Source organism: Scheffersomyces xylosifermentans, assembly GCF_036884685.1.
Source record: "Scheffersomyces xylosifermentans strain CBS 12540 chromosome Unknown RJT20scaffold_2, whole genome shotgun sequence".
In the NCBI taxonomy this organism is placed as follows: domain Eukaryota; kingdom Fungi; phylum Ascomycota; class Pichiomycetes; order Serinales; family Debaryomycetaceae; genus Scheffersomyces; species Scheffersomyces xylosifermentans.
Genome location: NW_027042940.1, coordinates 688,390 through 713,686, shown reverse-complemented (window position 1 = coordinate 713,686; position 25,297 = coordinate 688,390). Strand labels below are relative to the sequence as shown.

Below are 25,297 nucleotides of genomic sequence, written 5' to 3'. Positions count from 1 at the left end.
TGAACAAAGGCGAACCATTTAAGCGGAATTGAAAAATACATATATATATATATAAATCGACTACGCCTGAAATTTCAACGTAGCTACTGTAGCAATATGCTATACCGTTTGTAGTTCTCTACATTATCTAACATTTCCATATATCTAGAGAATACCTTATCGAATATTTGTTCTATCCATGAATATAGAGTATCCGAGCACTTTTCACTCCGAACTGGTACCGCAGGACTCCAAAACAACTAAACTCAAGGCAAAGCTTAAAAGCTTCGCCAAAGCAGTAGATCACGAGGAATCTCTTGCCTTAAATGTGAAACATTCTAAGTCACTCACCTCAAGTCCTATCACCCCTACTCAAAAGTCATTTAGCTCTTTACCATATACCCATACTCTGGCTTCTCATGGTGTGTCTCACCAGTTGCAACACAACCACGAGAACTATTCGCATCCAAATAAATTCAATTTCAGACTACGGTCGAATTCCCTTCCAAACTTCAATAACCAGTTTCATCCCAAACCAATAAGTCGCCAACACCATTTGAGGAGCCACCGCCCAAGTCAAGTATCCGGTAATGTAAATTATTCATCGTATTCGCTAACCTCTGGAACCTCACATATAGCTGTGGCGACATCTTCCACAGCTAATTCCATAACTGCAGCACTGGCTGGGTCATCTACATTTGGAACTCCAAATGCAAATTATCCTATCATAGACACTTCGGCTATTGACAACAAAAGAGCGAGATTTAGTCCATATAACAGTGATGATAGTGAAAGTATTATGCTGGAAAATGAAGACTACGAAGAAACAGGTCATGGAAGTTACTCTCATGAAGATCTAGAGCTCAGAGATTTTTTGAAGTCACCTTCACCAAGTGCTACAACTTACAATGCCCGATATATAGCCGGTCATTCTACTACTTCGAGTATTTCCAACTACCACGACGACGAACTCATAATGATACCACCACTTCCTCCTGCAAATATCCAAATGAAAAGGCCTTCATTGTCGTCCCAGCCCTCGTGCAGCTCCATCCAAGAACATAGCGAAAATAACATCTCCAGTGGACCTAAGCAGCCAACTACCATTGGTCGCGATCACCCCAAGCTGTTACGATACTCCTACTCATCAACATCGGTTTACTCTACGACATCCATAAGTCCCATGGACTGCAATACTAGCACGACTACTACCATCAACAGTATACTAGAAAAAGAGCCGCTTAAGATTCCCGAAGAGGACACCGTAGATCGGTTGGCCAATTCCATTCTCAATGTGGTGAATATCGATGACAACGAGATCAAGTGGGGAATCTAACAGCTAACAGCCTAACGCCAATATTTTACGAACTCCTTTACTTTTTCACTTCTTGCTCCCATTTTTTTCAATGTAGACTTATGTATTAATGAACGTTGACGCTCAAATCTTCCGATTCCGGCTGCGCTGGCGAAAAAGCTGTAGAGATCCTCGGGATCTACTCCCTAGGGTGAAGGATATCCACTAATACCATTAACGAACTTACAATAATAAAGCGGTACCAGTAAAAATATTCCCAATAATATAGAAAGAGAGATTAATTAATCACCCCTATCTGCAAACATGAGTAAAACACACTAAACAAGAAGTACCCCAAAATGGCCACAAAATGCACGGCCAGAAAACATACCGTATCTCTAGGCAGTTATTGAACTGCCACATACAACTACGAGGACGATGCGTGTAATACTTCCTTCATTTCATACACTGCTGCTGATGTAAACCTGTACATTTATGTTGGGATAAATAATATCGTTCACACCTATATATTATCTATGTGAGACAGCCAATTGGGACGATTGCCCGATCGGGACAGCAAAAAAATGGTGGAGGAAGGTATCATGTGATACAACCTCTTATTGCAACAATATATGTAATCGGTTGGTTGAAGTCCAACAGCATTGTTAGGGTTTAAAATTAGACACACTACAGCATCGAATCTCACAAGATTGCTCTCGGGTTTATTCACAAGATGTCTATAAAATAAGCTATTACGCAGCTTTGCGTACTATTTACAGTGCTAAGGCAAGCTTTTAACTAGTTCGGGATAGAAAGTTGCAACAGTTATTTTCTCAGCGTTTTCGTCTTCTAGACTTTCCACCAATTCCTGTAATCCATGTGCTGGAAGACTGTGAAGCTTCTCTTTAATAAAATTTTCCCTGAGCTCAATTAATTCGGGATCGTGCTGCATCACTGTACCCAACACGATTCTGGAGATATTGCTCATGGTGATACCCAATTGTTTAGCCCAATCAGAACCTTTTCTAAGTGAGCGTAAAATCCACTGATCGTAATGTAATTTGTACCAATGAAATAATTTTAACTTGTCCTCTGTAGAGGTCTTATACTGGAAGCCGATCAAACCTAGCTCAATCAATTTGGAATCGATATTTGTCATTACAAAATTCAATGTCTTCCTCAACAAGTCTTCCTTGTGAACAAAGGACAACGAAGAGACTGCAACTGTTTGTAGTTCTTGGTTCGTTATGTTAGAATGTTCTAAAATGGAATTGTTGGAGTTTTTGACAAACTCCAAAATACGTTTGTAATCTTTCTGTGTTGCGTCGTACATCGTAAGGTTGAACATGGATGATACCACCTCTTTTGGTGTAAATGACTTGTTGATACCTGAGTTTAAGAAGTTCTTCAACAATTTTCTACCAATGTCTTGAAATTGGACGCGGTCAATACCAAATTGGAGAACAGCGTCTCTCACTTCCATTTCCACAGGATCATAAGATGATGCATCTCTAATTTTCAATATTTTGTCCCACTTGCCAATTTTATTGAAGAGGTAAGTGACAAAATTATTCAACCAAGACTGGAATTGACTGTAATCACTAAAGTGCATCAAAATATTGTTGGTGGTTTCTAAGTATGTAATGGCAGTCTTCAAAACATTATAGTCAAGAACTTTTCTATGCGCAGATGCATCAATAATTTGGACCAAAGAAACCAAGTCGTCACTTGTTGATATTGTTGTTCCTAAAATCTTACCATAATCGCACATTATGGCAATGAGGTCAGACAGAGCAACATTATCAATGTTTTGCACAAGGTGGGCAATAATACTTCTTGAGTAGTTGACTCTGTAGTATCCTCCACGATTACTGTTGATATTTACTAATTGCTTCAAGGGGATATCTAATTCCAACTTTCTATCGGTCAACATGACATTCAATACCTTGGTTGCACCCTTATCGTCGATAATCTTAATAAACAATGGAACGTGAAATGGTTGATCTTCTAGCTGGAGCTGTTCTGCAGTCAAATTGTACAAGTATTGGTGTTGCTCAAAAACTAGCTTCGTATTCAATTCGTTTGAAGAGACCTGAACCAATGGAAATCCCGGATATCTCATCCAAGAATGCACAAACGATTGCAAGTCTACTGAAGTATATTCGTTCAACGTATTCCATAATTCAAATCCTTTCATAGATTTGTACTCATACTTTTCAATAACCTTTTTCACTCCTTCTAAGAACTTACTGTAGTCTTCAATAGGTCTAGAATCCTCATCCCTCTGTAATATGTTACCAATCATGCGTAATATAATTATTCCTTTCTCGTATGAATTGGTCTCAAAAATACTGGATGTTACCGAGGTAAGGCCAGTGTCTACTGAGTTCATATAGGATTGTATGCTCGGAATACCATGAGCATTCTCATTGTAGAAACAATCTTTATCAAGGAACTTCTCATAAACCTGTCCATCCACAGAGTCATCTTTCTCAGCAAATTTAATAGCGTAATTACCCATCCAGGTAGCAAAGGCTTCATTTAACCAGAGGTATTTCCAATCATCAAATGTCACTAAATTTCCGATCCATTGATGAACCAATTCGTGGGCCACAAGCTGCTTTATCTGCTTTAACGCTTGTGGCGAAGCCGTGTGCTCATCCAAAAGTAATTGATTTGAAAGAGCTGTGACCAAACCCCAGTTTTCCATTGCTCCATCGTTTAAGAAAGGAAGTGCAACAAAGTCAAGTTTCGATAATGGGTACTTAACTCCGAATAATTGTTCAAGTATTGGACAAAACTTCTTAATTAATTTTAGGGTATAACTAGCAAGTCTGCTCTCTCCAATGCTTGTATAAACACGAATTGGAACCTCTTCTACGAAGTCTTCCACATACTCAATATTTCCCAAAACAAAGCCAAACACAGAAGGACTGATCGGAGGTGTCGTCTCGAAAATGAAAGTGGAATTTGCACTCATAGTCAAAGGCTCGCTCAGGATAAGTTTGGCATTAGATGCAACCTTAAAACTTGACAAAGTAACTATGGACAACCTTATTGGAGTTTTGACATGCAATTCTTCGATCAATGGGAAAACAAGTTTCGCAGAATGAGGCTGGAAATGAGTTGCCAAGATGAAGTTATTAGACTTACCAGAAATAGAATCAAGATAATTTGTCTTGAAAAGTCCATGGGTATTATCTTGGTAAGTTTTTATAGTGTTTATTTGACCCATGTACTTAATCAAAATCTTTGGTTTTGAATCTTTGGTGATTTCAATGTCATCTTTGCTTGAAAGACTAACTTGTTGGATTTTTCTCTCGTATTTTACAGTCAATGGAATATCATCCTCCCCAATTAATAACTTGGCAGATGTTAGGATTAGCTTTGATGCGTGTAACTTCAAATTGAAGGAACTTGCCTCCGTATTTACCTCAGTTTGATAGAGATCATTAGCAACCAACTCGATCACAAGTTCACCTTGAAAGTTAGGTTTGGTGTGGTCAATGCTAAGTTTAAGATCATATAAGATCGGAATGAAACGATTAGTTAAGCTCAAAGGAGAAGCAAAAGAATCTCCAAGAGAGGAAGATGCCAACTTCTTGGTCAATTGTTCTGACATTCTCTAATAGTATATCACCAGCGATGTGAAAGTTAAAGACTATCTTCCATGGTTATCCATAGTTAGAAGTTGTACCAATTTTTCAGGTCGTGCCCCAACTGAAAAATTGATTGACATACAAAGACCCAGACCTCATCTCCATATTACATGGTTCTATTAACTGAAGGAGTAGAATATTCAAGAAGGTTCAAGATATTAATTTTATTAATTGTAACTGACACAGATCGGTTAGTGCCATGTTCTCAAGCGTTGAAAAGCCGGACTTAACAACCTCGGAAAGTATAGCAGAGAATAGTTCCAGCGAAATGTTTCATCTATTCTGAATACCCGGTTAGAGGGGCATGTCATCTGTGAATGCAGCTACACGTCACTTACATGTCTCTTACGGAGCCCGGACTTGTTGCACAAGAGTAGAAAACAGTATTCTGATATTATCTATGAGTTTCAATAGGGGTCCGGTTATCATAAATTAATAAGGTCATCACTGGGCTTCTAACTGCTCCATGCTTTCAGGTACATAGTAGGTTAAATTTGGTACCCCATACTAGTATCCATGTCAGGAAACACCCGACACCCGAACGTAGAATCGTGCCACCCGAGGTCAGGCAGAAAAGAAATTTCTAGTTCCCCAGAAAATACAGCTGTGCTCGATCTTAGCTACATACTTTAGCACGAGCAGCCTGAGAACATATTGACCCATTTGGCGTTAAAAAAAAAGTCTTGGTAAAAGAGCTCGCTTCTTTAGTGACGAACCAATGGGCTCCAATGGCTTTCAGGAAGAATAAAACAAGCAAAGTGCACACGTAGGCATACTCTAAGAGAGCTCTACTAGTTTAATTTCTGCCTCTTCAATTACGGTTCACGTGACAAAATGACTGCACACTGGTCTCACCCAACAACTTTTTTCTTTTCTTCACTACACGAAGCAGCGGTTATCAGAAGGAACGACGGGGAGATAGTGCGACAGGAACCCAGCATGTGTGACGGGTGTAATATACCATAGGCTGATGTATTTCAACCAAAATATTCCGGAAAGATTCCAGAGGAGATGGAAATTGAAGCTACATTCTGCGAAAACTGGAATATAAAATCAAAAATTACAAAAATTGCCCGAATACCCACAACACCCGCACTTCAATTCTGTATTTCCGATTCACAGCCCGCCGCTAATTCCTAGACTCCGAGGTTTTTTGGGCACCACCGCTTTTGAGTTTTAACGCCCGCATAGCGACAGAAAAAAAAATTTCAGTCGTAAAAAACGCTACACATTCTGGAAGACAAGATAGCTAATAGGATCATATATATATAACACAAGCCGTTTCCTGGTGGATCTGCGTGGGACTGTAGAGTTTACGGGAGTTCGTTTTGGTGTTTTCCCAATTTTCATCTTGGCGAATAGTCCAATCCTACTATATTTCATTGGTGGCATCTCTCACAGCTGTTGGGTCACTAGTCCTTTCCACCGCCAAAAAACTTCCCGCTAGTCGTATCGCGCTCACTAATCGTTCGTCACTAGAACCTTGAAGAGTGTCACATCACCAAAAGATTGGTAATAAACATCATAACACTGCCAAATGGGCATTCTAGCACAGCCAAAGGTGATCTCGGTGGACGAGATAAACCTCCAGTTCGTGGACCCTGGAACCATCAAAATAGATTGCTCTGGAGCGTACATAGGAAACGATGTGTTGCTTAGAGACAACCTCATCTTAGAGAAACGTAAAAATAGTGCCAACGGCATCTACATATCCAGTTCGGACTCTCTGTCTACTCCAAGCAGTAGTCCGTCGCCGGAAGTATCTTCCGAGTCCGACGACAATGGAGAAGAAGAAATCGATATCCGCAGCTCTAGCATTGTTCTTCCTACAAATATTCAAGCAAGAGCCCAAAAATCGTCCAATGAACAAGTACAAGCAGACGAACACATAGACATCCATTCCGATGACTATGACCTCACCAAAAATATCACATTACCTCAGCATAATTCGGAAATTATCCATATTTCAGTAGACATCGGTGGAACATTAACCAAATTGGTTTATTTCACAAAGAGCAGCTCCGATAGAGGCGGTGGCAGATTGCATTTCAAGGACTTCCAGACGGAAACCTTCAAGCACGACGTGCTCAAATTCATCATTAAATTAATCTCCAAGTCATGCCATCTTGAGAGTCATCCACCTATAACGTATATAATGGCAACAGGTGGAGGAGCACACAAATTTTACGATTTGATGACTAAAACATTTCGCAAGCACAAGTTACCAATGAAGATTATTGCCAAAGACGAAATGGCATGTCTCATTAAGGGATTGAACTGGCTCATAACAAAGATTCCTAATGAGATATTTACCTACAATTTAGAGGAAAATGATACCAAGTTCATGGCCAATTCGCTACAAGACGAAAGCGAAATTTTCCCATATCTTTTAGTCAACATAGGAAGCGGTGTTTCTATGATCAAAGTAACGGGTCCGGGACCTGCAGACTTTGAGAGAATTGGTGGTTCTTCATTAGGAGGAGGAACCCTCTGGGGTTTGCTCTCTTTACTTACAGATGCCAAGGACTACAATGAGATGTTGGAAATGGCTCAGAGAGGAGACAACGAGAACATCGACCTATTGGTTGGAGACATTTATGGAACCAATTATAACAAAATCGGATTGAAGGCCAATCATATTGCCTCTTCCTTTGCCAAAGTCTTCAAGAAGTTACGATTCAACAACGACCGCAAGCTCACACCAGCCGAAAAGTTGGCTCAATTTAAACCAGAAGACATCGCTCGTTCGCTATTATACTCAGTTTCCAACAATATCGGTCAAATTGCTTATTTACAGGCCTTGAGATTTGATCTCAAGAGAATCTATTTCGGAGGTAGTTACATCTCCGGTCACAAACAAACAATCCATACTTTAAGTTATGCCGTCAATTTCTGGTCCAAGGGGGACATGCAATCTTACTTTTTGAGACATGAAGGTTACTTGGGGAGTGTTGGGGCGTTCATGATGGGTCCAGATAGTGAACCAGCTCAAAATGGAAATTAACAGTAAAGATACATATATACAAGGGCTATTTTAACGAATTTTTGTTTGATACGAAAAGGATCTCAATAGCTTTGAATTAATACATATTTATTCGAGAATTACCCTTTTATCCAGGTAGAAGTAAACATGAGCAGATATTATTCGATATAGTATTGGGTGCAAATAGTGCAAAAAGAGGAACGGCGGGGTCAAAGTGCACTTAATTCCGTAATAGCCAGAAGTGCCGGCGTGTGGTATTAGGTCATTTGAAGTGTCTAAATCAGGTAAGGTAATGACTAATCAATTTATCCGAGCTTGAGTGATACTGTGTGGGGAATAGATCGTTCTAGTTGATTATATAGTTTATTTGTGTATATCTGAGACGACTTACATAGATGCGTGAATAGATTGCATGACGTGAACTTAACAGACAATGCTAACTTTGTAACCAACAGCTAAGATGTCGACGGGCACAGATAACAAAATACGTAGAAAATGGGCTCCGAGAGAAGACCACTGTCTTTAATTAGAGTTTGACGTATTATTATAGGAGTGCGTTTGATAGGGCAAAACCGACTGCAAAATAGAAGGCTTTATCCTTCAAAAATTTGAAGACTCATAATAATGAGCAGTGCCATTAGCAGAGAGGAAACATAATAAGAAACAACTATAATAACACCGGGCTTTCAAAGAAAACTATCAAAAAGATCCCAAATCTGAAAAAGTAGCAGATTTATACCTATAAATGCATTTTCTACATCATACCACCACGATGTTTGACACCTTCATCTCTTGGTCTGACGGTCCGTAACCCAAGTCCGATTGATCCAAACATAAATTTTTTGTCTCCCTCTGCAGGCATATATCGCTGTTGCTTCAGTATCGATGTTGTATCTCAATGTGATGGCACTCATATGGTATATTGCAACGTTCCATTTGTGAGCAATGAGATGAAAAGTATGGGCTGGAGGTAGCATTTTTAGGCAGAGGTATGAACAGTTTCGAATTCAATGTTCCATGAATCTGGTTTGCAGTGCTACGTTCCTATTTTTTGACGTGAATCGAAGATAATGCCGTATTTGTCCTCCGAACGGTGTTATTATTTACAACATCTGGTGTGTTAAACTAATTAGCCATTAGAGAAACTGACGGTAAAACAGACTCATACTGTTTACACTCCAATTTTCATTCCCATTCACTCCCATTTCAATCATTCACACTCATTCACACTCATTCACACTCTGACTCCGTTGTATTGTTCCCCGTCCGTCCATACAATAATCTAAAACCCCTCCTGCAACCCTACACAGGCATCTCTCCCAGTTTACCTCTCGCCTTAACTCTTTACACAGTCTTTCGCTCGCTTCTTTGTTCTCATGTTCACTGTTTGCTGCTGTAACCGTTACTCTCTGCTACTGTAACCTCTGGTGGTTCCTGTTACCGTCGGCGTCTCTTTTTCCTTTCCTTTACACAGTCTTCACGGCATATTTGAGGTTGTTTTCTCTGCTTGTTCACAGTGGTGAGTTATACGGACAAGCCGTTCTCCAGGGTACCACGGTTTGGTCATCATTGATAATCGATATTTTTTTTAGGTGGAATACCATCGTACATATTTATAATTATATATATATCCATCCGTGTCTCATCCGACACCCAAAAGTGATAAATGTTGGAGAATGAATGTTGTACAACCCGCCAGTTTTCTCAACAGTAATCCTCCAGCAAACAGCTCCTCAACCCACAACAACGAAACTAACCAACCGCTCCTGGTAGAACAACAGATCCAGCACCATCGACAACAACTAGCTCAGCTCCAACTGCAGCAAGCATCATCGTTTCCAAAACGGTTCACTCATAGCGATCCATCAAGAATCCTTCCCTCGGCTCAACCGTCGCAAGCTCAGTTCGTATTCCTGACGCAACCCCACTCTTTATCTCAATACAATTCAGAGTGGATAGACTCACCAAACAACTCTCCTTCCAACAAACCAAGATACCTCTTAAATATAGACGTCCCTAATACCACCGCAGACATGTCTCCCTCCCAAATAGCGACTTCTTCAAGTCAAGGCAGCAAGTTCGAGACCCCATTCAAACCCAAGGCTGCTTTCTCATATATCACTCCAATGACTGAACATAAAACAGTCGATTTGACTACCACAGAAGAGGCAACAGAGATAGCCATTCAGGAAAAGGCATCTGTTTCCAGTACACCAAAGCCAGCTCCAATAACAAAGAAAGTGAAATCATGGGACATATTCTGGGCCATGTTAAATGATATTGTTGGAAAGGACAAAATGGCCAAAGTTGGTCAATACACATTGAGGCTCTTGATCTTCCATGCTGAAAAGACACAAACATATCTCAGTGATGACACTTTCAACATAAAGGCTATTAACAAGCGTTATAACAGTCTGGAGAAGCAGTTGAACCTCATTAGGAACTTTTTCCACCATCCTTCCGATTTTATGAAGATAATTGTAATACTCGTGTGCTCTGTATTCCGTCAACGACTAGCCGGAATGGTGGGAGGATTGGGAATGTATAGACAATTCTTACGTTTTGGTAAGACTCCTTTCAGAATAAGAGATTTGGCAAACAAGGTGGCCAACAATGTCTCATTTAAAGGTAGCGAGCTCCAGGTGAACTCCACCAACTTAATCAACAGAAAGACTCTTGGAGAGATCTTCTCCTTATACTACGGTATTAACGATGAGTCATTATTATTATACAAATTGAACTTTTTATCCAACCCAACTTATAAGGCATTTGCAGCTCGTCATGAGTCTTTAGGTTGGTACTACGAGACTTGGTTGGCACTCTACAATGCCTACGAGAACTTACAGAATTTGACCCAACAGGAAATGGATTTGAAGATTCTGATCCAAGTCAAGAGCAAAGCTAAGTTGCTCTCTCGTCAATTACTTGGAAATGGCTCGGTTCCAAATCCTAAGTTTGATTTTTCAAGCAACAGAGAATCTTCCAACGAAGATGCAAAGATATTGGAAGATATCCAGTTCAAGAAGAACAATGCATGGATAGACATATATAAGAACATATCTGATTTGGTGTTCAATACCTATACTGTCTTTGGAATAGCTCTACCATTTGACACAATTCAAATATGGATGGGTATAAGTGCATCTACTTTGAGTACTATTAAATTGTACAGGGAAACAAAGAAGAAGCTTTTGGAGAAAGTTTGAAAGGATGTAATATATATTAATAATAACCTGTGAACATGATGGAATATTGAAATGTAGAAACTGGATACATACGAAGTCATACAAACATCTCATTACGGAGAGGACAATGACTTCTATCATTGATGAGATTAGCTTTAATAAGATTAATTCATGTCCATCTCATTATTATAAACTTAGAACATAGAAAAAGACTATTCTTTTGTATCTTTATTCCTGTAAGATTTCATTCATTGTTATATCATTCGGAATATCCGAAGCAACTTTCCAAAACTTGGAAAGATGGCGAGCTCCTGAGTCACAAGCAATAACAACAATCTTCTGACCAGGCCCATATTTCAAAGCTGTCTTAACGGCGGCAACACAATTGATAGCTGCAGAGGAGCCCCAGAAGAGTCCATCGTTGATACATAAGTACTTGGCCATCTTCAAAGCTTGTCTGTCTGTAACTCTTATTGCCTCGTCTATTTGTTGTTCGGCCTGTTTGAAATTCCAAGTTAAACGATTGAGCCCAATTCCCTCCACCAAAGTATCGACTTGATGTCTACGTCTGGTTCCCTCTCTTTCAACTGAGTCGTACATAACACCATAATTGACTCTGTTAGCCAAACCAGATCCTTGAGGATCTGCCAATATGACCTTAATGTCCGAATTCTGTTCGTGTAAGTACTTTGAAACTCCAGCAATTGTTCCTCCCGTACCAGAACCATTGATGAACACATCAACTTCTCCTTCCGTCTGACGCCATATTTCTGGTCCAGTGGTGTTATAGTGGATACGCCAGTTGAAATCGTTCTCAAATTGGTCTGCAAAAATGGCTCTTCTTTCATCATTTGGATCATCATTTATCTTTCGGGCTCCTTCTCTGGCAGCATTGGTATATTGTTGTGGATCTACAATAGATGCTGGTTTAACTGGATGAATAGTTGCACCCAAAGCCTTTAAAAGCTGCAATTTTTCCGGCGAAGTATCGTCGGGAAGACATATATGAGCCTCATACCCTAACGCATTAGCCAATACTGCAAAAGATATACCTGTTGATCCCGATGTTCCTTCAAATATCACATCTCCTGTGTTTGGTTTAATCTTTCCTAGGCGTTCATTTGCACGAATAATAGCCAAGGCCACCCGATCTTTAGCGCTACCTGCTGGATTGCAGAGTTCAAGTTTCCCGTAGATTTTGCATCCAGTAATCTTTGAGAGAGACTTGATTTCTATCAACGGAGTATTCCCAATCAATGACTCTACACCTCTTGATTTAGGGGGAAGAGTTGTCAAGCCTGAATTGCTCCTACCAGCCTTTATTTGTTTGTGGAGCTCATAAATTATTATGAACGCCGATATTATCGACGCCGTGGACTGTAGTGTTTGCTTCCAGTTGAGACCCATTACTAAGTGTGTTGGTTGCAAAGATGATTTCTTAGACAGTTTTGGCTTTATTCCTTTAACTACTGAAAAATTCATACTATTGCGGTATTGGTCATGATACCCAAGTACCTGTATGTATGAAGATGACGGTAAGGTGTCTACATTTTATGTAGTGTGGCATGGATTTGTGAAAAATTTGACAGGCTAATGTACCGTTTCTCGACATTTGAAGAGACAATCATCTCCTATATACTATTAGCTCCGTACTTTACTAGTTCATGTCACAGTTGTTGGCTGAAATTCGACATACGACACACATGTATACTTAATACATGTCTCTCTGGACCTTACTCATATGGAATATTCATTTCCCGTAACAGCATTATTAGCCTGCACGTTACATTTTTTGGTTAGTCTGTACAGCTAAAGGCTAATTTGGGCTTATAAGAGTGCCTCAGTGTGGCTACTGAAGAGGTTCCGAATACGCTACATAATTTCGCTTGGTGTTCTGAATGTTTTATTTTGGTTCCCGGCCAATGACTCTCTGTTGAATACTAACAATATATTTCGGCATCCGAAATTGAGTGAAAAAAAGATATTTCCGAAAAAAAAAATAAAATGAAGTGGGGCAGAGCTCGGCAATGAAGGAAGGGATCAACCTTTTATCTCCGCTTGAGACATTAGAGTACAGAGAAATCTTCTGCAAATCCAGGTGCCACTAGACAATCAGCACCAGAAGAGATACCCAAAAAAGCGAATCCGCAGTCCCAGCTGATCAGGCCATCATATCATTTCATGAAGAAGGCAAGTCATGAGTCATGTAACCCCATGATAAAGACCTCGCATAGCTAAGCATTACTGAGGAGGGGTAGATCAAGAAATCAGAAAACGATGCAAAGGAATCATAACCACTTGTTATATGCTACGCCTACATATATGACGACGCAAAAACGAAGCATGTAGAGCGGAAATGCTACCGAAAAGAAGCGTTTTGTCATCGGTCCGACAGGTCTAATTTAAACTAAAGTTTTTTACCTCAATATTCACCACTCCTTTCAATACCCGGGACGGGGGCTACGATTGCAACTGTAAACTGAACTCGGATGAAATTTGCTCTAAGGGAAAATCCTTGAGCAATTATCTTTGCATTTTTATCGATTTTTTCTTTAACGCCCTCCCTTAGTTGTGGTTTTTCTCTGTTAGAATCCACCACACCGTAACCCATCAAGAAAAACACCCTGATTTGCTGAAACGTCCATAGCCATGTCTGACTCCTTTTAACCATGCCTCTATACGGATATTTCCTGTAGATGCGCGATATTTTTTGTTTGACTTAGGGTTTGTCTGTACCCCATAACAATCCTGCACGTCATTGCATTTGGTCTTCTGCTGGGTGCTATTATTTTCAGACCAGTTTCCTAACAGAGATATCAGAACCAAGAGGTAGGCGAGGTGATGGAGAAGACTACTGCTCGATAATATAGCTCTTGTTAATAGTGACGATGTAGAACTGCCATAAAGTATATATGTCTGAATTTCTTGGAAGAAGGACATCTGAGGAACCCTATTTTCCTGGGCTTTTGGGCTCTTTTGGTTTTTTTGACTGGTGGGCATTTTGGGCCCCTTGTTCCCCTTTGCTGTGAACTATCTCTTTCGGGATCCCTATTTTCGCTATTTTCTGTGACGTTCTCTGTCACCCTGTCAGTCACGTTTCCAATATACTGGTCTCCTTGTGTTCCCCTCCAATAGCACACCCACTCAAGTCCATAGTGACATAATTATAACTACAACTTCCATAGTTTCTGCCTCTCGCTCTCTGCTGCGTGCACCTAACCTTGGTTCCGAACCTACTCCGTAGTGTTGATTGCGTTTTTATTCTTTCTTCTCTCTGTTGTCGACTTTCGGTTGTGTGAAACTCGCTTTTCTGCAACTCACTCAACCGTCGTTTGCTTGGCTCCATTAACATAATTTTGCCATTTCTTGTTGTTGCTCATCCTCACTCTCAACCCCAGTGTCGCCTTCCCCTTAGAGATTTGTTTCGACAATACCGAACGAGTCACACTCTGAACAATCGGAATTTCAAGTGTCAAATTTTTTTTACTCGCTTGACCAAGTCAAGGGCGGTTATTAACACAAGGAAGAACTCTTAGTGGATCCACTACATGCCCGCACAGACATCCACCTCTGCTGCACCGGTAACCCTCTATCATAACCGTGTTCTCGTCGTTGTTCCTCCCCTCCTCCACGCGATTATACTAACTTGAAATTTTTTTCACTAATCAACCGGAGCTTCTGCGTAGTAATATCCGTGTCAACCATCGAGTAGTGACTGGAAGTCAACAAAACAAACTATAATGACGGCAAAAGTCAAACTCGAGGATAATAGCACTCCTGGCAACGGCGGCCTGAATCTGGCGTCGTCTGTAGACGCTTCTCCCGCTGGTGGCGATACCAGTGCTAATGCTAATCACGACGGTGATACTACCGAGCCCAACGAGACCAATACCGAAAAAGGTGAAATCGAAACCGAAGTCTCTGACGACAAGGCAGATGAATCTTCAGATATCAACTCCAAGAAATCCTCTGCCAAACAAGCCGATAAACCCAAAGCATTCACCATCAAGTACAAACGTCCTAGAGGCTCAAGAGCATGCACTGTTTGTCGCTCTCGTAAGGTGAGATGTGACGCCGAAATCCATATTCCATGTACCAACTGTATAACCTTTGGATGTGAATGTATACTACCAGAAGCCAAAAAAAGAGGAAATGCTCTGGGAGATTCAAAGAGTAAAAGAAAACAACTAGGCCCTATTTCCAAGGAAACAGTACTGGTGAGTAGCGAGTCCAACGGAGGACTGATCACCACTAAGATAGAGAATACACACGAGTACAATGGTAGAGAGAGTAGTGTCCACGCTTCAAATAGAACGGATTTAGCACCCAAGTCAAGCTCCACTGGAGCCAGTTCTGGAAACCATAATCACGCTTCCGACAGCAATCCTGGTGGAAATAGCAACGAGCCAATTCTTAATATTTCGCAGGTCAGTGTTCCTCCATCGCTTACATCCAACTACAAGAACCGTCCCTCAATTCATAAGAAGGAACTTCTTTCGTCTAACAACAGGGCTTCCTTAACTTTCTTAGGTTCGTCCTCCATTGGTGTTGTAGCACAAAAAGTTGGAGAAAACCACGTTCAACTTACATCTGATATATTTGATATTAACGACAACTCCCTTGATAGCGTTGAACTTGAAATTTTGAAACTCAGAGGTGCTTTCCTTCTTCCATCGCACGATTTGACCCTCGACCTTATCAATTCATATTTCGAACATGTACACCCCCTTATGCCAGTCATCGATAGAACACAGTTTATGAATAAGTTCAATGATCCAAACGATAACCCTTCGTTGATGTTACTACAAGCAGTTTTACTTTGTGGTTGCAGAGTTTCACAGAACAGCCTTCTTTTGGACTCTAAGGGCCTGAATAACCTTGCTTCCTTGACATTTTTCCGTAGAGCCAAAGCATTGTACGAAACGAATTATGAGAGTGATCCAGTTTCAATTGTTCAAACTGTTATCTTGATAGGATCTTACTGGGAGGGACCTGAAGATGTTACAAAGAATTCATTCTATTGGACCAGAGTTGCAGTAGGGTTAGCACAAGGTTTTGGATTTCAAAGAGATGTTAACAATTCGAAAAACCTCAGCAGTTCAGAGAAAAAGGTTTGGAGAAGAATCTGGTGGTGTCTTTTTGAAAAGGATAGAAATGTGGCCATTGCCTTTGGTCGACCATCCGTAATTGATTTGAACGATTGTGATGTGCCGATGTTAACTCTTGACGACTTCGATGAAAATGATCCTGAGCTTGGAGTGAAGTCTCCTTATCCGGTTAACGAAACCCAAGCGCTCTACTTCATACATCTTGTAAAGTTAGCAGAGATTACTGGTATTATCATAAAGCACCAATACTCAGTGAAATCAGAGCAACTTAAGAGAAAGAATAAATTCTCTATTATCCAACATTGTGATATGCTTATGGGTATCTGGTTCACCAATCTTCCTCCTCAATTAGTCTTCTCGCTTACAGACACCTCGACGCAGAATTTTTACTCTTGCTTGCTTAATGCTCAGTATTACAACAGATTATACCTTATCCACCGTTCTAATTTGATCAGAATGGCCAAGTCGTCGTCTACTAACCCAAACAACTACAAGTATCCATCTTGGGGTATCTCCTTCCAGTCTGCAAGAATGATCTCTATTGTAAGTAAGATTCTTTTGGATAGAGATCAAATCAAGTACTGTCCCGTGATGTACGTCTACATTTCCTTCTCAGCTTTAGTGATGTTGATTTATCATGTGGATTCATCCAATAGTGTGATTTCATCCACTGCCTCTGACTCTCTTTTTGTGTCTAGAGCAGTGTTGCGGGAGCTTGCTAAATATTGGCCGATCGCTGGTGTTTTGATGCGTTTCTTCGATAAGTACGCTAATGATAAGATTAAGAGGGCTAAGGTTATAGAAAACGGTACTAGAATCGCTGAGTACCAAGAATTAAGTGCAAATCAAAAAGCATTAAACGAGCAATCGAACGATATGAGTGGATACTACGGTGTTACCAATAATGAATCTGTCAACAGTAGTGGAAACCATGTGCAAGGTGGCAATTTTAGAAAGGACATTAAACAGTACGGGCATAATCACTCACCTTCTCTCAATTCAGTTACTTCGGGGGTATCTCCCGGTGGCGGAGTTTATAGTGAATACCATCAGAACGGTCTGTCTTCGCCGCAGAACCAGGGTCAACAACAGCAGCAGCAACATCATCAACCACAAGCCATCAAACCACAATCGTTCAATCCAAGTCAAGTTGCTCAGCCTAAGCAACCGAATATTGATGAGCTTGTTCAACAATTCAAAAAGAAAAATAACAACAAACTTCTGCCTCTGCAGCAGCTTAAGCAAGGGAAAGATAAGACTAATGATACGTCTCCAACATCATCTACCCAGTCCTTCCCCGATATATCCCTCGTGACGGAGAATTTGCCTACCAATCAAAACTTTTTTGAGAATTTCGAGCCAGCTCAATTGTTCCCAGATGTCAAGTATAGCTTTCCACCAACAAGAGTACAATCCCCAGATGCTGGTGGTGCCAACGAGCCAATGGTTGGAAGCAATGTCTATGCAAGTCGCCATGATTTAAATGTTCAACAGCCTCAGGCACCAGAGAATGGCAACAGTAACCATGTTGGTGACGGAAGTCAGCAACAAGGAGATGGTAGGGAGGTTGTTCAGGAGGAGCTGTATCCCCCTCCTACACCTTTCAACACAAACTTTATTGATAGCAGTTTCATCAACATGAATTTACAATCTGGAATTGAAACGAACTACTTAAATGAGGACTTGGCATCTTTGTTCAATTTACAATACTAGTTGTTTACGGCCTGAAGTCGATGTAATCATAGAAAGTGAAACGTCGGTGCATTCAAAAAAGTTTAATGGGTGGTTCTAAGTCGATTTTGTAATATTTCAAATAATTGTATTGAGCAATTGTGCAATAGGTTTTTAAAGCTTGTCGCAAAGCAGTCTAATTATTTATATGTATATGTATCCTAATGAATTGTAGGAAATAATTCTTACATTATTGACCTTTATGTCATCAAGCAGGCACTCTAATGTATATGTATAGGTATAGTCTATGAACATTACATCCCATTCCTTTGAAGCATCTCCCGCTTAGTTCCACAACCTCCTTTTCCTAGCTTTGCTACTTTTAACACGCTTCAAGTTTTCTAGAATTTCGTCTCTCCTAAGTTTTTGACTGTAACCAATATAATTCTGCACAACCAGCTCGTATATTTCAAAATCCTTTGTGAGCTCCAGCAAGTTATTATTCCAAACACTTGCTAGCTGTATCAAGCTGTTGTAATTTTTTTGAAATTGCTCGAGTTTTCCACTTAGTAAATCTTCTGATGTGTGTTCATCTAGAAGGAATCTCTCCGACGAGTTACTTAAATTGTCAGTTTCTATACGTGACAAGATCTCGCTAGTGTTTAGAAGAAGCTCATTTTTAGCATCAGCTGTAATTCCTAGTGTTTCAAAATCTGGTATATCAAATCCGTCCCAACTGATGTCTGCAGCACTTATCGACTTCCTACGACCGGAGGAAAGAGTTCGTTTTCCTATGCTGCTATTTGCAGAATCCACAGACAAATGGTTGGAATCCACACTGGTACCTGTACCAGCAGAAACCCCTGATGCTCCTGACTTTGTCATCTCATCCAAATTAATCGGTACTCCCAAGCTTATGAGGAGATTGTGCCTTATTTTCAGTCGTGTCCAGTTAGGAGGACTTAAATGCGGCATGGTCAGCAATTGAGTAAAGATGACAGACGATCTTTCAGAAAGAATTGTATTTGCCTTGGTTGATGTATTTTTTGTGGTGCTGTTAAGGTCAGTGTCTACCTCATTATCATGAATTTGTCCATAGTTGTCATCAACAGCATCTAACTCAGGAAAAACTGTGCTAAATAATGCTTCTAACTTCTTGTGGAAGAGCTCATTATCGTTAAATACCTCTTCATGAAAAGATACAAGATTGTTATTAGCTTGCAGTATTGAAGACTTTGAATCTTCAGTAACTCCATCTGACGTCACTTCTGCAAAGTTTTTATTGTTGAGGGTTGTTGTGTCTGTCACTTCTTCAATGGTTGGTTCCTCGAAATCCTCAAATGATGCTTCGTCGAAAGATCCAAAATCGTCATCATCATCATCGTCTTCTTGTTCTTTTTCATCTGCAGCTGGCGTTGCATCTTTGAGATATTCTTCTATTATTACAGGCTCTATATCATCGACATTATCTTCTTCACTGTTTTTTGCGCTATTAGTGATACTATCAACTCCGTTTATGTTTTCGTGTTGTGTTGGATTAGTCGGCGTGTCTAAAATGTTACTATTGCTGGCGTTTTCAAATTGTTCATCTTCCAGACCACTAACGTGGAAATTTTCTGCTTGGGCCGCTAAATCGTCCAATTCATCTTGGATGGACTCATGACTCACGTTCATACTTAAAATTTTATCCTATTGAACGTTTCGATAAAAGAGCAAATATATGTAATCGTAATATCCTTCTCTTCATATTTTGATTTCGCGGTGCTATCGAACACGGAATCAGATCTGGCCCAAAGGGGAAATTATTGTCGGGGTTCAATTCTTTGGACTATAACCGTGAATGGTTTATGATGTTATGGTTTATGATGCTACTCTCACATTAAGTTAAGTGTTCCGATTCTAGGTTCTTCAGCGGTGGAGATTGATGGGAGGTGGACGTGTGAGCAATTTCATTTTGAGGTAAAGTTATACTTTGGCCAAAAAGAGGAAGGGATGGTGGGGCTACGATTCTCTCCTGTTTCTAAGATGATTGCAAAATGCTAACGAAAAACCTGAACGGCAGTGCGTTCTTTTATGATGATTGATTTAAAAAGAAAATCGCTAGATAGGGGATTTAACAAGTGGACCAAGAATGAATATCAAGGACTCCTCTTCAGTCTAAATTCTATTACAAGAGTGGGGGGGGGGGCGAGCCCGGTTATTATCAAGCGAGGTCGTTGTCTTAAATCTTTAACTGCAATCTGTATCGCTGTGCCCTATTTACAATGATACCCAAACAAAACTAAGAGCAGAACCATTTAATCACTTGGTAAGGACCAGGAAGAACATTCGTATCAGTACTTCCTATGATAGTCTCTCCACGTTAGTTCAATAGGATATCTTGAAAGCTTCTTCAAAGATAAGTGTCTCTCTTCCAATATATCAACTAGTATCTCTGAAGGGATATTTTCTTCTCACAATATCTATCCATATATGCGAATATCCCATTATTATCATAGCTATACATAAGACAGAAGACCATTAATGACCACCCTGAAAAATTAAATTGATGTACCTTAACTGTATTAATGCGTTCTTCTATACATATGCATTACAGCACTTACAAAAAGAAATTGTTGATTTTTGCAGTTGAAATGGTGGATGTAAAATGCGACTTGTAGAGATGAGTAAGTATAAGTTAGTGTATATTCATCTACAGTGAGTCATAGAAAGAGATAGGTCATCTAGTAGTGTTCTTACTACGATATAAAGACGTAGAGGTTATTAAGACAGTGGCGAGGTATAGAAATCAAATTTTGAAGGCTTTTGTATCTGATAACAAATCAAAATTTGTAATCATCGATTGCAAAAGAATAAATAAACATCAATTCAGTTCATAAACAAAGGCCTTTAAAAGGGTTAGAGTTTACTGCTAATTCCGAAACGTCTAAGACAAACTTCTAATTTACAGTACTTAAGCATCATACTGTTAATTGACAGCACACTTCATTAATAATAACCAGCAGAAACATATCATACTTTAAATAAAGATGTCTCTTGAAACACTCATATTCTTTTCCGTGGGAAATCCCGGACCAGCAACTCGACATTCAACAGGTCATATTATGTTGAGATACCTTCAAGACTATTTTGATTTGCGGGAATTGACAAAGAAGGCACAATACTCCATTACAAAGACCAGCAACAATGGCATCATATTGGTGAAGTCCAACTCTTATATGAACGAATCAAACAAAGCATTAAAGCAATTTTTAGATGGTGAGAGGATAAAACTTAATGAGTCCTCGGTTCTAGTGATATTATACGATGACTTCGAGAATAATCTAGGAAAGGTGAAGATATCGACATTTAAGAAGAACGAATCCCATAATGGTATAAAAAGTATACAAAATCTCATATCAAGCAAATATAATACTGCAACTGTATACAAGTTGGGAATAGGAATAGGACCAAAACCACATAAAGCTTCTAAGGATACGATGTCCTCTTGGGTACTTTCTAAATTCAATGCTGAAGAAGCAAAAGTGTTAGAAGATACAAGCTTTGACTTGTTGACGGATTATATGGATGAGATCATTGAGAGAGACGGAGAGATAGGGGATTGCAATAAATTCAACGCACACATGACAAAGATCACCAGTCCATAGACTCACGAGTCGCCTTCTTTCATATTTAATATATGTTTATTTATTAAATTGTCTTATAGAATCATTTATAGAATAACTCAATTTTTGGGTATCGTGAAAAGTCTAGAATATTGTATTTCTTCTATGGTTTGGAGGATTGTCTCCCTTCTTCTCTTTCTTTTTTGATTTGTCCTTAAACAAAGATGTAATGTTGCTATTGATCGAGGTAATAAAGCTCTCGTCAACGTCTTCAGAGTTTCCAATGCTGGCTGTGTCACTTCCTGAGGAAATATCTTCTGGCACGAAATCTTCATCGTATGAATCCATTCTTTCAACCTCATCAATATCTTCTTGTGGAATACTAAGAGACCTCTTGAATTCATATTCTTCTTCCTCTCCCTCAAAATCATCATCGTCGTCGTCGTCATCTTCCTCATATTCTACATTGTGAACTTCAAAATCACTGTTGACATCAGAACCTGTTGATAATGTTTGTGACACATCTGTAGATAACTTTGCTGCTTTCCTTCCTCTCTCGATAGCCCTTTCGATACTAGTTCTGTGTTTAATGAACAACAATTTTGGGAAAATACATCTTTCACCTTTTATTATCAATTCTTCCATCTGCTCTTCAGTAGGGTCACTCAAAATATAGAGGAAGTCCTTGAGCTTGTTCCTTGGCCAAATCGTGACTGCACCAGAAAATCTCTGCAACCAAATATTCAGCCAATCTTGCTCCATGAAACGTGGCAACAAGTCTAATGCTTTCATCATTACCAACCATTTCTTGATTTCAAGTTTTAACAAGTGCTCTAAGGCAGCAGCGATAAATCCTCCTCTTAAGTATGCGAACTTTTCATTTCGTGTTTTACGACGTGGAATTGAAACCGGTCTTCCCACTGATCCTTTGGGTGCAAAGAAAAACAATGATATGTGAGGGTTGACTTGCGAAACAATTGGGAAGTTGACGTTGTAGTATGTGTTCAATGCAGTGACTGGTATATCAGTCCTTAAAGAACCATCTCTCCACTTACTTCCCAAAGAGAAAGGAACAACTTCCCCATTCCTGGGATTTTTCATCATTAACACAACGGGGTTCAAGATTCCAGGAACAGCTGACGATGCCAATAATGATGACCAAATTATGCAATTTGGGGAAGTGATATTGTTACATAAAATTACAGGTGAGTGGGGGTCTGCTGGGACAGTTGAAATATTCAATTTTCTTCCTGTTCTCTTGTATGCTTCCGCAAACGTCAAGGAGCCTCTTGTAAAGAAGCAACTTTTGCGAGCCCAGGTGACAGCATCAAATCTTGCTCCAGTCTTCCACCATCTTGGAATCCACACACTCCAAGGATCCTCGCATGCTGTAATTTTTCTTGCTAATTGTGGAACAAGTAGTGCCTTGAGTTCTTCATCTGTTCTACAACATGCCAACGCTGCAACAAGGCCTCCACCTGATGTTCCAGATATAATGGTTGGTAATAACCCATTATCAAGCATTGCCTTAACAATGCCGAAATGGGTATATGCAAAGCAAGCTCCTCCACTCAAACATAAGGCAGACTTCCCGTAATTTTTCAGAATGATACGGAAGAATTTACGCTTATTGGACAAGGAGACCTTACTAGAATTGGTGATAACGTCAATACTTTCTGTAACTTCTTTGTAATACTCATCGACCAACTTCTTTGTCCCGTAGTATCTGTGAGAATACAACTGCTCGTTCTCTATACCGCCAAAATTCTTCTTAATGCATCCTTGAAGGAACACCATGAGTTCATCATCATGGCCTTCCTTTTTCAATGCACGCAACCTTAATATTGCTAGTTTTACTGTCTTATAGTCGTAGTATGAGAATCTCGGATTTTCGGACCACTTGTCCAAACCCAAGTACTCGTCCAATGCAACTGCATTCTCTATCCATTCTTCGTAGTTCCTTGAACCTCTCAATCTATCCCTAAGTCTCTTTCTTTTTCCTGTCCATGTGAAGTAATACTCCAGTAAAGCAACATATACACGAATCAGCAAATAGAATAAACTAAGCAAAAATATCCAAAAACCGACAAGAGTAAGTATCGGCCATCTTAGCAAGGTATAGGATGCACTGGAACGGAACTCATCTCTTAAAGCAGAGAGAGCCGACTTTTTGTTCGATTTACGATATTTCTTCTTTGGTTCTTCGGAGCTGGCGTTGGTAATGCTATTGGTGAGAGGGTACCAATCACTTTTGGATGTGATAAGATCCGGTTTAACGACCGGGTTGAGTGCTATGTCCTGTCTTGTTAATGTCTGGTCATGGAAATTTGGTCCTTTTTCATCCAGATATTCATCCAAGTTCAGCGTTGACGGCAGAAGGTCTGGGGCCACCGGTGTTGTAGGGCTGGTATCTAAGATATCATCCTGTTCTTCCCAAACGAGTGCTTTGGCAAAACTATGGATATGGACTTCGTCGATGTAGTCCTGATCTTCTTCCGCTAGGGGTATTCTTGTCGGCATTTAAGCGATAATAATAGAACGAGGTAGAAGGTATCTAGTGAACCGGAATGTTATTGGCCAAGTAGGCACTGCAGATTTATGGAATCGTGTTCTATATATTAATGATCTGGGTAGATCTTTTCCGGAACTCGAGAAGGAGCAATATTAAAACCCTGTTGCAATGCCAGGATTTGACTTCCTTGTAGTGAATAGCCAAAATCAGGTTGTAGGTTACAAATATCCGTCGTGGTCAGTCGAATTTTGTGTCTGCAAATATAGCAATCGGTAGCAAAGCAATGAAGGCACGACAAATACCGAAGAAATTGCTACTCAAAGCTGCAAAAAACCTGTCGCCTACAAATACAAACACAAGGTGATTTTAAATCGTCGTAAATTCCTAGCTCCGAATACGTGACAGTATATATATAAGACTATATATATGGAAATGCACTCAGCTTGCAAATGTAAACTCCAGATTTGTAGTCACTGATTCTTCTCCTCCTACAAAACAGTCATGTGACCGTACCTCGACCATGCTTGGTAGTGAAATTCTGTTGGGCCATTTTGCATCACCATCATGCAGAGCATCCAAAAGACATGAGAGGCTTATGGCGGAGATAGCCAAAGGTATACAAGATGGGAATGTGAGTACCGCAGCAAGAGTCTAGAAGAGGTAAAAAGCTAATGGTATGTGCGAGTGCGACTCAATGGCGAATGAAGTTCGAGTGCGAGTTCGTGTGATTGTGATTGTGACTGTTCCTCTGACTGTGATTGAGAGAAATTCAATAAGAAGAGTGAGTTATGGGAGATGGGATGAGAGAACGTGAACGTGAACGTGAGCACTGCGAGTCCATGAGTCCATAAGATACCAGACAGTGAAAAAAAAACTGGCTAGAGGAGATATTGTGCAGAAGAGAGAGGATAACCAAGAGTTTAAAAGAATAGAGGAGGTTTAGACCCAGTTGAATCGTTGGGTTGAATGGTACCTACGCGTGGGAGTTGGAGAGGTCGGATGGAGGGCTCTTCTTAGCCTCTGATATCTGATAGACGAATGCTTAAAAGGCCTGTGATTAAGTGAGTGACAAATTCATAGTCGGGTCCCGGTTGAACAAGCTGCAAGAATAAGGCCCGATGTTGTAGATTACAGTAGATGACTTCGTAAGAAGAATGTATAAAGTTAGTAAATAAACCGTAATTCTCATTGAGATCCTAGTAAGCGAGATAATAATATTCACGACATATAGTTTAATTGAGAAGGTGTTTTTCCCTTCATAACAAGGGCCCTGTTTAGAACAAAAATAATTCATTCAATGC

The 25,297-nt window shown here is 40.0% G+C and overlaps 9 protein-coding genes across 9 annotated transcripts; 5 read left to right on the top strand and 4 right to left on the bottom strand. All coding sequences in view use genetic code 12, as the record gives it.

The window, feature by feature from the left end:
- Positions 1 to 178: 178 nt before the first annotated feature.
- Positions 179 to 1,315, top strand: RJT20DRAFT_133178 (uncharacterized protein; the record flags this gene model as incomplete). The annotated part of the gene is made up of 1 exon (XM_064918204.1): positions 179 to 1,315. The coding sequence occupies one exon, from the start codon at positions 179 to 181 to the stop codon at positions 1,313 to 1,315; it is 1,137 nt and encodes a 378-aa protein (XP_064775793.1).
- A 739-nt stretch (positions 1,316 to 2,054) lies between these two features.
- On the bottom strand, positions 2,055 to 4,895 carry RJT20DRAFT_92045 (uncharacterized protein; the record flags this gene model as incomplete). Its single annotated transcript, XM_064921409.1, has 1 exon — positions 2,055 to 4,895. The coding sequence occupies one exon, from the start codon at positions 4,893 to 4,895 to the stop codon at positions 2,055 to 2,057; it is 2,841 nt and encodes a 946-aa protein (XP_064775792.1).
- A 1,574-nt stretch (positions 4,896 to 6,469) lies between these two features.
- On the top strand, positions 6,470 to 7,936 carry RJT20DRAFT_144271 (pantothenate kinase; the record flags this gene model as incomplete). Its single annotated transcript, XM_064918721.1, has 1 exon — positions 6,470 to 7,936. One exon carries the CDS (start codon positions 6,470 to 6,472, stop codon positions 7,934 to 7,936), a length of 1,467 nt encoding a protein of 488 aa, XP_064775791.1.
- A 1,655-nt stretch (positions 7,937 to 9,591) lies between these two features.
- RJT20DRAFT_144270 (uncharacterized protein) lies at positions 9,592 to 11,121 on the top strand (the record flags this gene model as incomplete). The annotated part of the gene is made up of 2 exons (XM_064918720.1): positions 9,592 to 9,684; positions 9,820 to 11,121. The coding sequence occupies 2 exons, from the start codon at positions 9,592 to 9,594 to the stop codon at positions 11,119 to 11,121; spliced, it is 1,395 nt and encodes a 464-aa protein (XP_064775790.1).
- A 207-nt stretch (positions 11,122 to 11,328) lies between these two features.
- RJT20DRAFT_93536 (putative cysteine synthase) lies at positions 11,329 to 12,507 on the bottom strand (the record flags this gene model as incomplete). Its single annotated transcript, XM_064921481.1, has 1 exon — positions 11,329 to 12,507. One exon carries the CDS (start codon positions 12,505 to 12,507, stop codon positions 11,329 to 11,331), a length of 1,179 nt encoding a protein of 392 aa, XP_064775789.1.
- Positions 12,508 to 14,840: 2,333 nt separating this feature from the next.
- CTF1 (Ctf1p) lies at positions 14,841 to 17,921 on the top strand (the record flags this gene model as incomplete). Its single annotated transcript, XM_064921391.1, has 3 exons — positions 14,841 to 17,265; positions 17,359 to 17,693; positions 17,754 to 17,921. The coding sequence occupies 3 exons, from the start codon at positions 14,841 to 14,843 to the stop codon at positions 17,919 to 17,921; spliced, it is 2,928 nt and encodes a 975-aa protein (XP_064775788.1).
- A 116-nt stretch (positions 17,922 to 18,037) lies between these two features.
- On the bottom strand, positions 18,038 to 19,752 carry RJT20DRAFT_26028 (uncharacterized protein). Its single transcript, XM_064919414.1, has one exon. The coding sequence runs from the start codon at positions 19,551 to 19,553 to the stop codon at positions 18,225 to 18,227; it is 1,329 nt and encodes a 442-aa protein (XP_064775787.1). The 5' UTR covers positions 19,554 to 19,752; the 3' UTR covers positions 18,038 to 18,224.
- Positions 19,753 to 20,504: 752 nt separating this feature from the next.
- RJT20DRAFT_25989 (uncharacterized protein) lies at positions 20,505 to 21,577 on the top strand. The gene has a single exon (XM_064919412.1). It carries the CDS (start codon positions 20,909 to 20,911, stop codon positions 21,524 to 21,526), a length of 618 nt encoding a protein of 205 aa, XP_064775786.1. The 5' UTR covers positions 20,505 to 20,908; the 3' UTR covers positions 21,527 to 21,577.
- RJT20DRAFT_25992 (uncharacterized protein) lies at positions 21,578 to 24,402 on the bottom strand. The gene has a single exon (XM_064919413.1). It carries the CDS (start codon positions 24,002 to 24,004, stop codon positions 21,629 to 21,631), a length of 2,376 nt encoding a protein of 791 aa, XP_064775785.1. The 5' UTR covers positions 24,005 to 24,402; the 3' UTR covers positions 21,578 to 21,628.
- Positions 24,403 to 25,297: the final 895 nt, after the last annotated feature.